The 12506-nt window shown below is 42.4% G+C and overlaps 1 protein-coding gene across 1 annotated transcript in view; it reads left to right on the forward strand.

The window, feature by feature from the left end:
- The window catches only part of LOC116702575 (next to BRCA1 gene 1 protein-like), a gene marked incomplete at its 5' end in the record, with an annotated part of 45973 nt that overhangs the window by 19207 nt on the left and 14260 nt on the right, over window positions 1-12506 (forward strand). The window contains 4 exon segments of the mRNA XM_032536868.1: window positions 55-240; window positions 3955-4068; window positions 5851-5926; window positions 8004-8114. Coding sequence (XP_032392759.1) covers window positions 55-240; window positions 3955-4068; window positions 5851-5926; window positions 8004-8114 — 487 coding nt within the window.

Consider the following 12506-nt stretch of genomic DNA (forward strand, 5'->3'; position numbering starts at 1 on the left):
GTGTGTGTGTGTGTGTGGGCGTGTGCGTGTGTGGGCGTGTGCGTGTGTGTCCAGGTTGGGATAGTGAGCGTAGCGCTGTGTGCTCCCACTGTGGACGGCTCCTACACCTCCCACTGGCGCCTGGCCCACGCCGGAGAGCAGTTTGGACCCCGGGTCTGGTGCAGCATCGTGGTTGATCCTCTGGCCCCAGCACCCATGATGGCTGATGGCATACTGGTGTCACCCTGTGTCACACCGCAGGTAGAAGCAATGGGTGGAGGATTGGAAACAGGAATATCATGATTGTAGTAGCCCAAAATAGCATTTTTTGTCTATATTTAGGGTTTTTAAGACTTCCCATATTTTGGTCATACCACGGGGACTCAGTGAAAAAATGCAATGCACTTATATAATAGGGGTGGGGGGGGAATCAATACAGCATAGTATTGCAGTATTTTCAGTGGCAATACTGTATCAATACACAGGCGCCTAATATCGATCTTTTATTATTTATGTGTTGGTCAGTTTGTCTGCTCGACAATCCCATTTTGCAATAAAAATAGATATTAACATTGAAGTGATATGAACAAACCGAGAAATGTTTCTTTTTAGATGAAACAGAAAGTTTCCTTTTGGGGACGTCATTTGAAATTGGGAAAAATTAGTGTGTGTTTAATTTAATGTTTAAAATGGCAATAAAATTGTATCGTGGCATAAGTATTGTGATGAACCCGTATCGGTATGCGTCTGGTGATTACCACCCCTATTAAATAGGAGACAAGGCTTTAATATTAAATATAATGTATTTAATGCCTAAAAATGCTTATGTGTGATCGTCATCACGTGACGGTGTGGAGGAGAAAGAGAGAGGGCAAGTCACGCACCGAGTGACCTGGTCTGGTCCTACACCCCGACCCCGCTGTACGCTCTCACACAGACATGCCCTGTAAAGTACACGGCTCGATCCGAGACCTTATTACACATCCGTGTCCGAGACTCACTGACAACATTGTTTCCCATAAGTAACGATACAACTAGCAGCACAGTATCCACTGCAGTGATCCACTAGGGAAGACAAACTTTTATCATTATCATCATTATCAATGTACAACAGCAAACGGATAGCGTTATTGAAGAAGTTGTCATTGATAATGAACGTGATCATTCACTAATGTTAGCTAAGTTAACGTGAGTTAACGGTCTCCAGCTTGTCGTGACAATGTATGAAGTTTGTCATGTTCTATCTAGTTTAAATTACGTTACATTAAAGGGAAGCTATGCCGAGTTTTTCATCGGTGCTTGTGTCTTTGCAGTGCGGGATGGACGCAGTTTGGCCTAAATGTTAACTAACTTATATGACAAACTACACAACGTTAATCTTCTTATCCAAAATATGAGTACGGACTGTGTACTCCAAATGCAATTCTTTTCCCCATTCATTTAGTTAACGGTATTGGATGGAGAGCAGCTTGCTGATGGAGGACCTCCGTCATTGGGTCGAGCCCAGAGCCTCAGGAACATTAAATGTCCAAAATCAGGGTGAAAAGTTTTGTCAAAAAGGAGGTAGGGAGAGTTAGAAAATAATATATCTGATTGTCCACGATGACAAGTTGTCTGTTTAACTTCAGACAGTGAGCTGGATTACCTTTACTCTTTTGCCAAAGTAAAGTATATTTGTAATTCATTTACACCATACGACCTGTCAGGTGTCATGCATTAGAAACTATTTTAATTCAGTAGCTGTTAATTTATTTGATCTGACTTTGGATCAATAGATTAAAAGATTAAAAGAATTAAAATGATGTCTAATGGATGTTTGTGAGGTTGAAGTGATGCTTTTGACTTAACCTGCAGATAATCTCGCCTTTGCTGTCTCACAGCTAATAACGTGAGAATGAAATGCTTTCCTTTACAATGAGATTTGACTTCCTTTGACACCAGTTGTGTACTTTTCAAAGAATGAGTGCTTAAGGTCCTTGTTTCACAAAATAAAATAATTTCTTTTATTGTCACAACAATAACACAACAATTTTTACCATTATAAATGCAGATACCGATATATCGGGAAATGCATAATATCGGCCAATAATATCGGCCCACCAATATATCAGTCAGGGTCCGCCGTGTCCTTCTTACCTTTTTTACCCATAACCTGTTTGCATGCCTGTATATAAGTGCACACACAGAGACGTGCTGTAGATGTGGGTGTGGACACTAGTACACACACAGAACGTGCTTTAGTGTGAATGTTGTGGACACTAGGTACACACACAGACGACTTGCGTGGGTGTGGACACTAGTAACCCCACAGAGACGTGCGTAGATGTGGGTGTGGACACTAGTACACACACAGAGACGTGCTGTAGATGTGGTGGTGGACACTAGTACAACACAGAGACGTGCTGTAGATGTGGTGTGGACCTAGTACACACCAGAGACGTCGCGTAGATGTGGGTGTGGACACTAGTACACACACAGAGACGTGCTGTGGTGGGTGTGGACACTATTACCACACACAGAGACGTGCCGTAGATTGGGTGTGGACACTATTACACACCCCAGACTTGCTGTAGATGTGGTGTGGACACTAGTACCACACAGAACGTGCGTAGATGTGGGTGTGGACACTAGTACACACACAGAGACGCTGTAGATGTGGGTTGGACACTATACACCACACAGACGTCTGTAGATGTGGTGTGGACACTAGTACACACACAGAGACTTGCTGTGGGGTGGACACTAGTACACACACAGAGACGTGCGTAGATGTGGGTGTGGACACTAGTACACACACAGAGACGTGCGTAGATGTGGGTGTGGACACTAGTACACACACAGAGACGTGCGTAGATGTGGGTGTGGACACTAGTACACACACAGAGACGTGCCGTAGATGTGGGTGTGGACACTAGTACACACACACAGACGTGCTGTAGATGTGGGTGTGGACACTAGTACACACACAGAGACGTGCCGTAGATGTGGGTGTGGACACTAGTACACACACAGAGACGTGCTGTAGATGTGGGTGTGGACACTAGTACACACACAGAGACGTGCTGTGGGTGTGGACACTAGTACACACACAGAGACGTGCCGTAGATGTGGGTGTGGACACTAGTACACACACAGAGACGTGCCGTAGATGTGGGTGTGGACACTAGTACACACACAGAGACGTGCCGTAGATGTGGGTGTGGACACTAGTACACACACAGAGACGTGCCGTAGATGTGGGTGTGGACACTAGTACACACACAGAGACGTGCTGTAGATGTGGGTGTGGACACTATACACACACAAGACGTCCGAATGTGGGTGTGGACACTAGTACACCACCAGAGACGTGCCGTAGATGTGGTGTGGACACTAGTACCACACACAGACGTGCTGTGAGATGTGGTTTGGACACTAGTACACACACAGACTATGCCGTAATGTGGGTGTGGACACTAGTACACGCAACAAGAAGACGTGCTGTAGTGGTGTGACACTAGTACACACACAACGTGCTGTAGTGTTTGTGCACCTAGTACACACACAGAGACGTCTGTGTGTGTGGACACTGTAACACCCAGAGACTGCCGTAGATGTGGGTGTGGACACTAGTACACACACAGAACGTGCCGTAGATGTGTGGGTGTGGACACTAGTACACACACAGAGACGTGCGTAATGGTGGTGTGGACACTAGTACACACACAGAACGTGCCGTAGATGTGGTGTGTACACTAGTACACCACAAGACGTGCTTAGATGTGGGTGTGGACACTATACACCACAGAGACTGCTGTAGATGTGGTGTGGACACTATACACACACCAGAACGTGCTGTAGATGTGGGTGTGGACACTAGTACACACACAGAGACGTGCCGTAGATGTGGGTGTGGACACTAGTACACACACAGAGACGTGCTGTAGATGTGGGTGTGGACACTATGAGGGTGAAAAGATGTGACTTTGTCTGCAGGGTAAGAACCCAGTGGCAAAGGATGGGAAAGCCAGCGCAGCGAGGGAGCAGCCATTAATGTCAGTGGACCAAGAAGAGTACTTCATCCCCTCAGTGGATCTGCTCACTGCACAGGTAACATCATCTGGGGGGGGGGGAGGGGGCTGGAACCACACATAAACCTGCTGACTACAATGGAAGATGATCATACAGCAGCATATGATCGTGAAATGCAGTGATCATTAGGTTTATGGAATGGATTCATTAAAATTCTTCAACCTCATAATTACAGACACAAAATAACGTTATTGTCTCATTTAAATACACACACACACACACAACTTTATTGCTTAATCGTCACAAACACACAGTATAATATAGTGAAAATCTATTACTGCTATTTACCTTTCCTTAGTTGGGGTTCAGTCAGTGTCTTGCCACATTCTACCAGTCTTCCTCCGAGCCACAAGCCCCCCCCCCCCCCCCCCCCCCCCCCCCCCCCCCCCCCCCCCACACACACACACACACACACACACACACACACACAAAACCTTAATTATAAGTAGCAATAGCAGTGTTGAAATACTAAAAGTTACATTCCAAATGTTACGCAGGTAAAAGTACTCTTAATGCAGAATGGCCAATTTTAGAACAATATATTATTGGATTTTATTCATGGATGAGTGTGTAAGGATCACTTTAATGTTGCAGCTGGAAAAGATGGAGCTAATTTTAACTACCTAATGCACAGCTGGGTAGACGCTTCTATAAAGGCTTCTAAACCAAATACTACCCAATCGGACATAATCCAGCAGTAATGTAACCTGAAGTTGGGGAGAAATGACCAGCATTGGCCTCCAAGATTACAGCCATCTAGCGTTATTATGTAGATAAATACGACAATGTTAATACGCAGATGACCAATCCCATGTCCCATAGAAGGTTGGCTAAGTGTTGCATGTGTTGTGTTGAAAATCCAACATTATAACTTTGTGGATAATACAGACAATACGGAAGAAAAAAACATTATTTGTCACCTTTAACCCTTGTGTTGTCTTCACTTCCGGGACCCTCTCATATCCCTCGGGTCCAACTGACCAGGGACTTATTGGGGGTTTTAAAACAATTCTGAAATACAATTTTACTTCCTAATCTATTAACATAGTCTTTATCTCTTTTTAAACATTAGATGACAATATGTTTGGGAATGTAATCAGTCTCCACTGGGACCAATTAAAAATGGAAGTGTGTCGTTTTTTTGTCAAAGGTTTAATTCATGTTAAAAATCCACTATGGACACAACATAAGTGTCATATCCAGAATAATGTTCTGAATTGAGTCAGGAATCATGTTTTATCACAGGAAATAAGTGAGGCCATTGATTTTCAGGTAGAAAAAAATGTAACTTGTACCATTTTTCTTCTTATAAAAATATTAAAATCGGTCAATTCGACCCGAATACGATACAAGGGTTAAGCTTTGTTAAACATAAAACAACACAAAGTACTGTACTTTTTATAATAAAATTATGCTTTAACACTTGACAGTTGGCAAATACATTATCAGCGGTATGCTAACTTGCAAAAAAACGGAACATTTTGAGGTTTTTGTATCAGACTCCCTCTTCTGTTTCCAGAGCCCAAGGTGACGGCATTAATTGTTTTTTTTTTGACTATTTAACATTTTCAATCCCAAATATGTTCAGTTTAATAATATAAAACAGAGAAAAATGGTAAATCTTCATGTTGACTTACAGGTGTAATCCAGTTATTCAGTGTGCACTTTGGTAAAGACACGGATGAAAAACAGAATGGTCAAAAGCTGAGATATCCTCACTTTTAATCCCTAAACACTACCTCCTACAGTTCCCACAATGCAGCTCAAAAGCATTTAAATTAGTTGTTTCTGATCTCTCAGGATCTTCTGTCTTTTGAGCTGTTGGACATCAACATCGTCCAAGAGTTGGAGAGCGTCCCAAACAACACCCCCGCTGGTAAGAAGTGTTCTTATTGTTTCCATATGATATTATTGTAGCAGAGTAATAAACAGACGGAACAATAAAATTCTCAACTGACACATGTTTGGGTTTTTTGGTCGCAGCTCCTATTAGGGGTGTCACAATTTTAAAATCAATCAATATGAGCTTTAGATCTTGAAATCAAAGCAGGATCGGCGATTCCCCCAGTACTTTTTCCTTCTCCATTCCCGCCTACTTGCGCACGTCCAAAGAAGAAAAAAAATAATGCTTTAATGCTTTATGGTAGTATGCAGCTAAAGACACCAGGTAACGTTAGCTCACTGGATTGTAGCATGCAGCTTAAGACACAGGGTAACGTTAGCTCACTGACTTGTAGCATGCAGCTTAAGACACAGGGTAACGTTAGCTTACCAATAGCATGCAGCTAAAGACACAGGGGTTGGTAGCATACAGCTACAAGACTAAAGACCGGGTAACGTTAGCCTCCACGGTTGTATATGCAGCTAAAGGACACCAGGGTCAAAAGTTAGCTTAGGTTGAGTAGACTATGCAGCTAAAGACACAGGGTAACGTTAGCTTAGCGGTGGTAGCATGCAGCTAAAGACACAGGGTACCGTTAGCTTAGGTGTAGCTAGCGAAGACACAGGGTAACGTTAGCTACGGTTGTAGCATACAGCTTAAGACACAGGGTAACTGCTTGCTGGTAGCCTACAGCTAAAGACACAGGGTAACGTTACTTAGGCAGTTGGTAGCATACAGCTAAAGACACAGGGAACGTTAGCTAGGCCGTGGCTGTAGATGCAGCTAAGACACAGGGTAAAGTAGCTACGGGTTGGTAGTCGTAGCACTAAAGACCCACAGGGTAACGTAGATAGGCTTACGGCTAGCTACATGCAAGCCAAGACACAGGCGTAACGTAGCTTACGGGTGGTGCATGCAACTAAAACACAGGGTAACGTTAGCTTAGGGTCAGCATGCAACTAAAGACGCCATGAGTAGTAACTGTTAGCTCAAATGGTGGTATTGGTAGCATACAGCTAAGTACACCTGGTAATGTTAGCTTAGCCGGGTTGTAGCAGCAGCTAAAGACTAAAAAAACAGTGGTAAAGTTTAGCTTACGGTGGTAGCATGAGCTAAAGCCACAGGGTAACGTAGCTAGCGGTTGGTAGCATCAGCTAAGACACAGGGTACCGTTAGCTTAAGGGTTGGTAGCATACAGCTAAATGAAACAGGTGTAATGTTAGCTTAGCCGGTTGGTAGCATCAGCTAAAGGACACAGGTAACGTAGCTTAGGGGTGGTAGCATATACGCTAAAGACACAGGGTAACGTTAGCTTAGGGTTGGTAGCCCCCAATACCACGCTAAAGCACAGGGTAACGTTAGCTTAGGGGTTGGTAGCTACAGCTAAAGACAACAGGGTAACGTTAAGTGAAGCGGTTGGTAGCTACGCTAAAGAACGGGTACCGTTAGCTTAGGGGTTGGTAGCTCCAGCCTAAAGGCCACAGGGTAAAGGTAGCTTAGCGGTTGTAGCATACAGCTAAAGACACAGGGTAACGTAGCTTAAGGGTGGTAGCATACAGCTAAGACAAAGGTAATCGGAAAGATTAGCGGTTGGTGCATATAGCTTACTAGTAGCATGCAGCTTAAGACACAGGGTAACGTTAGCTTACCAGTAGTATGCAGCTAAAGACACAGGGTAACGTTAGCTTACTAGTAGCATGCAGCTTAAGATACAGGGTAACGTTAGCTTACCAGTAGCATGCAGCTAAAAACACAGGGTAACGTTAGCTTACCCTGTAAAATTAATGATTCATTTAATTGCACCTCGTAAACTCTAAGTTAATTAAACTCTTGTTGTAAAGTACCCTTTTGCCATTCAGTGGCATCCCTGTCCCTGATGAAAAACAAATTATTAAATTGAGAACTGAATCGAAAGTCAACTCAAACAGCTGATTAGGAGAATTGTGACACTCCTAGCTCCTTTTTGAAATTCCAAATCATTAAATCAGTATCAGTGTAACGTGTGGAAACTGTATGGACATGACTGATAAACTGACCTGAGTTCAGTCTTCGATGTTTTTTCCTCATCCAGACATGACTCCGTGCATGTCCCCTCTGCCTCGACATGGACCCCTGCAGGACAAGAGCAGTCCCTCTTTGGGACTCATCCAGGAAGAGACTGAAGTCATCAATAGCATCATGGGTAAAGCAGGTTTTCTCTTCATATGTGTTGAAGGTTCTTGATAGAGTTTTGTTCACAGGTTAGTAAATGAAAGAAAATCTATAATGGAGCCTGTGACAGTTGAATATGATCTGAGGCCTCATTTATCAAAGCATGTTCAGTGATATTTGTGTATGAACTAAATATACTGTACGTACTTCCCTAATGCAAAGAACAATGATAAATGTCAGCTGCTCTATATCCATCTGCTCGTCCATGAACAGACATATTTACTTACAGAAACGCCAGAATAAAATATATGGTCAACACTTCCCTATGAAAGTCCAGAAACCTTAAAGGTCCCATGTCATGGTGCTCTTTGGATGCTTTTATATAGACCTTAGTGGTCCCCACGAACTTTTTGGCTTAATCGTCACAAACACGTATAATATAGTGAAAATCTATTACTCTGCTATTTACCTTTCCTTAGTTGGGGTTCAGTCATGTCTTGCCACTTCTACCATCTTCCTCCGAGCCAACATCCCCCCCCCCCCCCCCCCCCCCCCCCCCAACACCCCACACACACACACACAACACACACACACAAACCTTAATTATAAGTAGCAATAGCAGTGTTGAAATACTAAAGTACATTCCAAATGTTACGCAGGTAAAAGTACTCTTAATGCAGAAGGGCCATTTTAAGAACAATATATTATTGGATTTTATCATGATGAGTGTGTAAGGATCACTTTAATGTTGCAGCTGGAAAAGATGGAGCTAATTTTAATACCTAATGCCACAGCTGGGTAGACGCTTCTAAAGGCTTCTAAACCAAATACGACCCAATGCGGACATAATCCAGCAGTAATGTACCTGAAGTTGGGAGAAGACCAGCATTGGCCTCCAAGATTCCAGCCATCTAGCGTTATTATGTAGATAATCGACATGTTAATACCAGATGCCCAATCCCATGTCCCATGAGAAGGTTGGCTAAGTGTTGCATGTGTTGTTTGAAGAATCCAACAATTATAACGTTGGATAATACACATCGGAAGAAAAAAACATTATTTGTCACTTTAACCCTTGTGTTGTCTTCACTTCCGGGACCCCTCCATACCCTCGGGTCCACGACACCGGACTTATTTGGGGTTTAAAACACAATTCTGAAATACATTTACTTCCTAATCTATACACAAGTCTTTTCCCCTTTTAAACAATTTAAGATGACAGATTGTTTAGGAATGTAAGCATCTCCACTGGGACCAATTAAAATGGAAGTGGGGTTCGTTTTTTGTCATATTATAATTCATGTTTAAAAATCCTATGGAAACAACATAAGTGTCATATCCAGAATATAGTTCTGATTGAGTCAGGATACATGTTTTATCACCGAAAAAGGTGAGGCCATTCTTTTCCAGGTAGCAACAAACAGTAACTTGTACCATTTTTCTTCTTATAAAAATTTAAATCGGTCCATTCGACCCGAATACGATACAAGGTTAGCTTTGTTAACATAAACAACACACAGTACTGTACTTTTTATAATAAAATTATGCTTTAAACACCTTGACAGTTGGCAACTACATTATCAGCGGTATGGCTAACTTGCAAACAACGACCACTTTGAGGTTTTGTGTATCAGACTTTTCCCCTCTTCTGTTTCCCAGCCCAGTGACGGCATTACTTGTATTTTTTTTTTTGACTATTTAACATTTCAATCCCAATATGGTTCTTATAAAATAAACCAGCGAAAGAATGGTAATCTCATGTGACATTACAGTGTAATCCACTTATTCAGTTGCACTTTGAGTAAGCACGGATGAAAACAGTGTCCAAAGCTGAGATATCCTCCTGTTTCCTCCCCCTAAACACGCACCCTCCTACAGTTTCCCAAATGCAGCTCCAAAGAATTTAAATTAGTTTTTTCCTGATCTCTCATGATCTTCTGTCTTTTGAGCTTTGTGGACAATCCACATCGGTCCATAGAGTTGAAGGCTCCCAAACAACACCCCCCTGGTAAGAAGCTGTTCATTATTGTTTCATATGATTTATTGACAGGTAATAACAGAACAAAAATTCTCACTGACACATGTTTGGTTTTTTGGGTCGCAGTCCTATTAGGAGGGTGTCACAATTTTAAAATCACTCAATATGAGCTTTAGATCTTGAAATCAAGCAGCGGCGAGGTTTTTTTTCCCCCAGTACTTTTTCCTTCTCCATTCCGCCTAACTTGCGCACGTCCAAAGAAGAAAAAATAATGCTTTAATGCTTTATGGGTAGTATGTCAGCTAAAGACACAGTACGTTAGCTCACTGGATTGTAGCATGCAGCTTAAGACACAGGGTAACGTTACTCACTGACTTGTAGCATGCAGCTTAAGACACGGTACGTTAGCTTACCAATGCAGAGCAGCTAAAGACACAGGGTAACGTTTAGCTCACCGGCTTTTTACATCCAGCTTAAACAGGTTACGTTAGCTCACAGGCTTTGTTACAATGCAGCTTAAGACCCAGGGTAACGTTGGCTTACTAGTAGCATCAGCTTTAGACACGGGTAACGTTAGCTTACCAGTAGCAATGCAGCTAAAGACACAGGGTAACGTTAGCTCACACGCGGCTTGTTACTGCAGCTTAAGACCAAGGTAAGTTAGCTTACCAGTAGCATGCAGCCAAGAACACAGGGTAACGTTAGTTCACCGCTTGTTACATGCAGCTGTAAGACACCAGGGTACGTTAGCTTACCAGTAGCATGCAGCCAAGACACAGGGTAACGTTAGTTCACCGGCTTTGTTACATGCAGCTTAAGACACAGGGTAACGTTAGCTTACATAGTAGCATGCAGCTTAAGACACAGGGTACGTTTAGCTTACTATTAGCAGCAGCTTAAGACACAGGTCACGTTAGCTACCAGTATATGCAGCTAAAGACACAGGGTAACGTTAGCTTACTAGTAGCATGCGCTAAGATACAGGTACCGTAGCTTACGCAGGCAGCATGGGCACTAAACACAGGGTAAGTTAGCTTACCCTGTAAAATTAAGATTCATTAATTGCACCTCGTAAACTCTAAGTTATTTAAACTCTTGTTGTAAAAGTACCCTTTTGCCATTCAGTGGCTCCCTGTCCCTGATGAAAACAAATATAAATTGAGAACTGATCGAAAGTCAACTCAAACACTGATTAGAGAATTGTGACACTCCTAGCTCCTTTTTGAAATGTCCAAATCATTAACATCAGTATCAGTGTAACGTGTGGAAACTGTATGGACATGACTGAAAAACTGACTGAGTTCAGTCTTCGATGTTTTTTTCCTCATCCAGACATGACATCCGTGCATGTCCCCTCTGCCTCGACATGGACCCCTGCAGACAAGACCAGTCCCTCTTGTGGACCATCAGGAAGGACTGAAGTCATCAATAGCATCATGGGTAAAGCAGTTTTTCTCTTCATATGTGTTGAAGGTTCTTGATATAGTTTTGTTCACAGGTTAGTAATGAAGAAAATCTATAGGGAGCTCGTGACAGTTGAAATATGATCTGAGGCCTCATTTATCAAGCATGTTCGTGATATTTGTGTATGACTAATATACTGTACTTACTTTCCCTATGCAAAGACAATGATAAATGTCAGCTGCTCTATATCCACTGCTCGTCCATGACAACAATATTTACTTACAGAAACGCCAATAAAATATATGGTTCACACTCCCTATGAAAGTCCAGAACCCTTAAAGGTCCCATGTCATTGTGCTCTTTGGTAGCTTTTATATACCTTAGTGGTCCCCTAATACTGTATCTGAAGTCTCTTTTATATAGACCTTAGTGTCCCCTAATACTGTATGCTGAAGTTCCTCTTTTATATCGAACATTAGTGGTCCCCTAATACGTACTGAAGTCTCTTTATATAGACCTTAGGGGTCCCTAATACTGTATCGAAGTCTCTTTTAATAGACCCTAGTGTCCCTAATCGGTATCTGAATCTCTTTTTATATAGACCTTAGTGTCCCCCTAATACTGTATCTGAAGTCTCTTTTATATAGACCTTAGTGGCCCCTAATACTGTATCTGAAGTCTCTTTTATATAGACCTTAGTGTTCCCTAACGTACTGAGTCTTTTTATAGACCTAGTGGTCCCCTATCTGGTACTGAAGTCTCTTTATATAGACCTTAGGGTCCCTATACTGTATTTAAGTCTCCTTTAATAGACCTTATGGTCCCATAATACTATCTGAAGTACTCTTATATAACCTTAGTGGTCCTACTACGGTATCTGAAGTCTCTTTATATAGACCTTGTGGTCCATAAACTGTACTCTGAAGTCTCTTTTCCAAAATCTAGCTTGGTCCAGAATTCCCAAGCCAATGAGCTTTCCTTAGTATGTGCCATTACTAAGTCTGTAGCTTGTTGATGATAGGGTGGCGGGGGGGGGGGAGT

This window comes from Etheostoma spectabile, chromosome 15 (genome assembly GCF_008692095.1).
Source record: "Etheostoma spectabile isolate EspeVRDwgs_2016 chromosome 15, UIUC_Espe_1.0, whole genome shotgun sequence".
Taxonomy (NCBI): domain Eukaryota; kingdom Metazoa; phylum Chordata; class Actinopteri; order Perciformes; family Percidae; genus Etheostoma; species Etheostoma spectabile.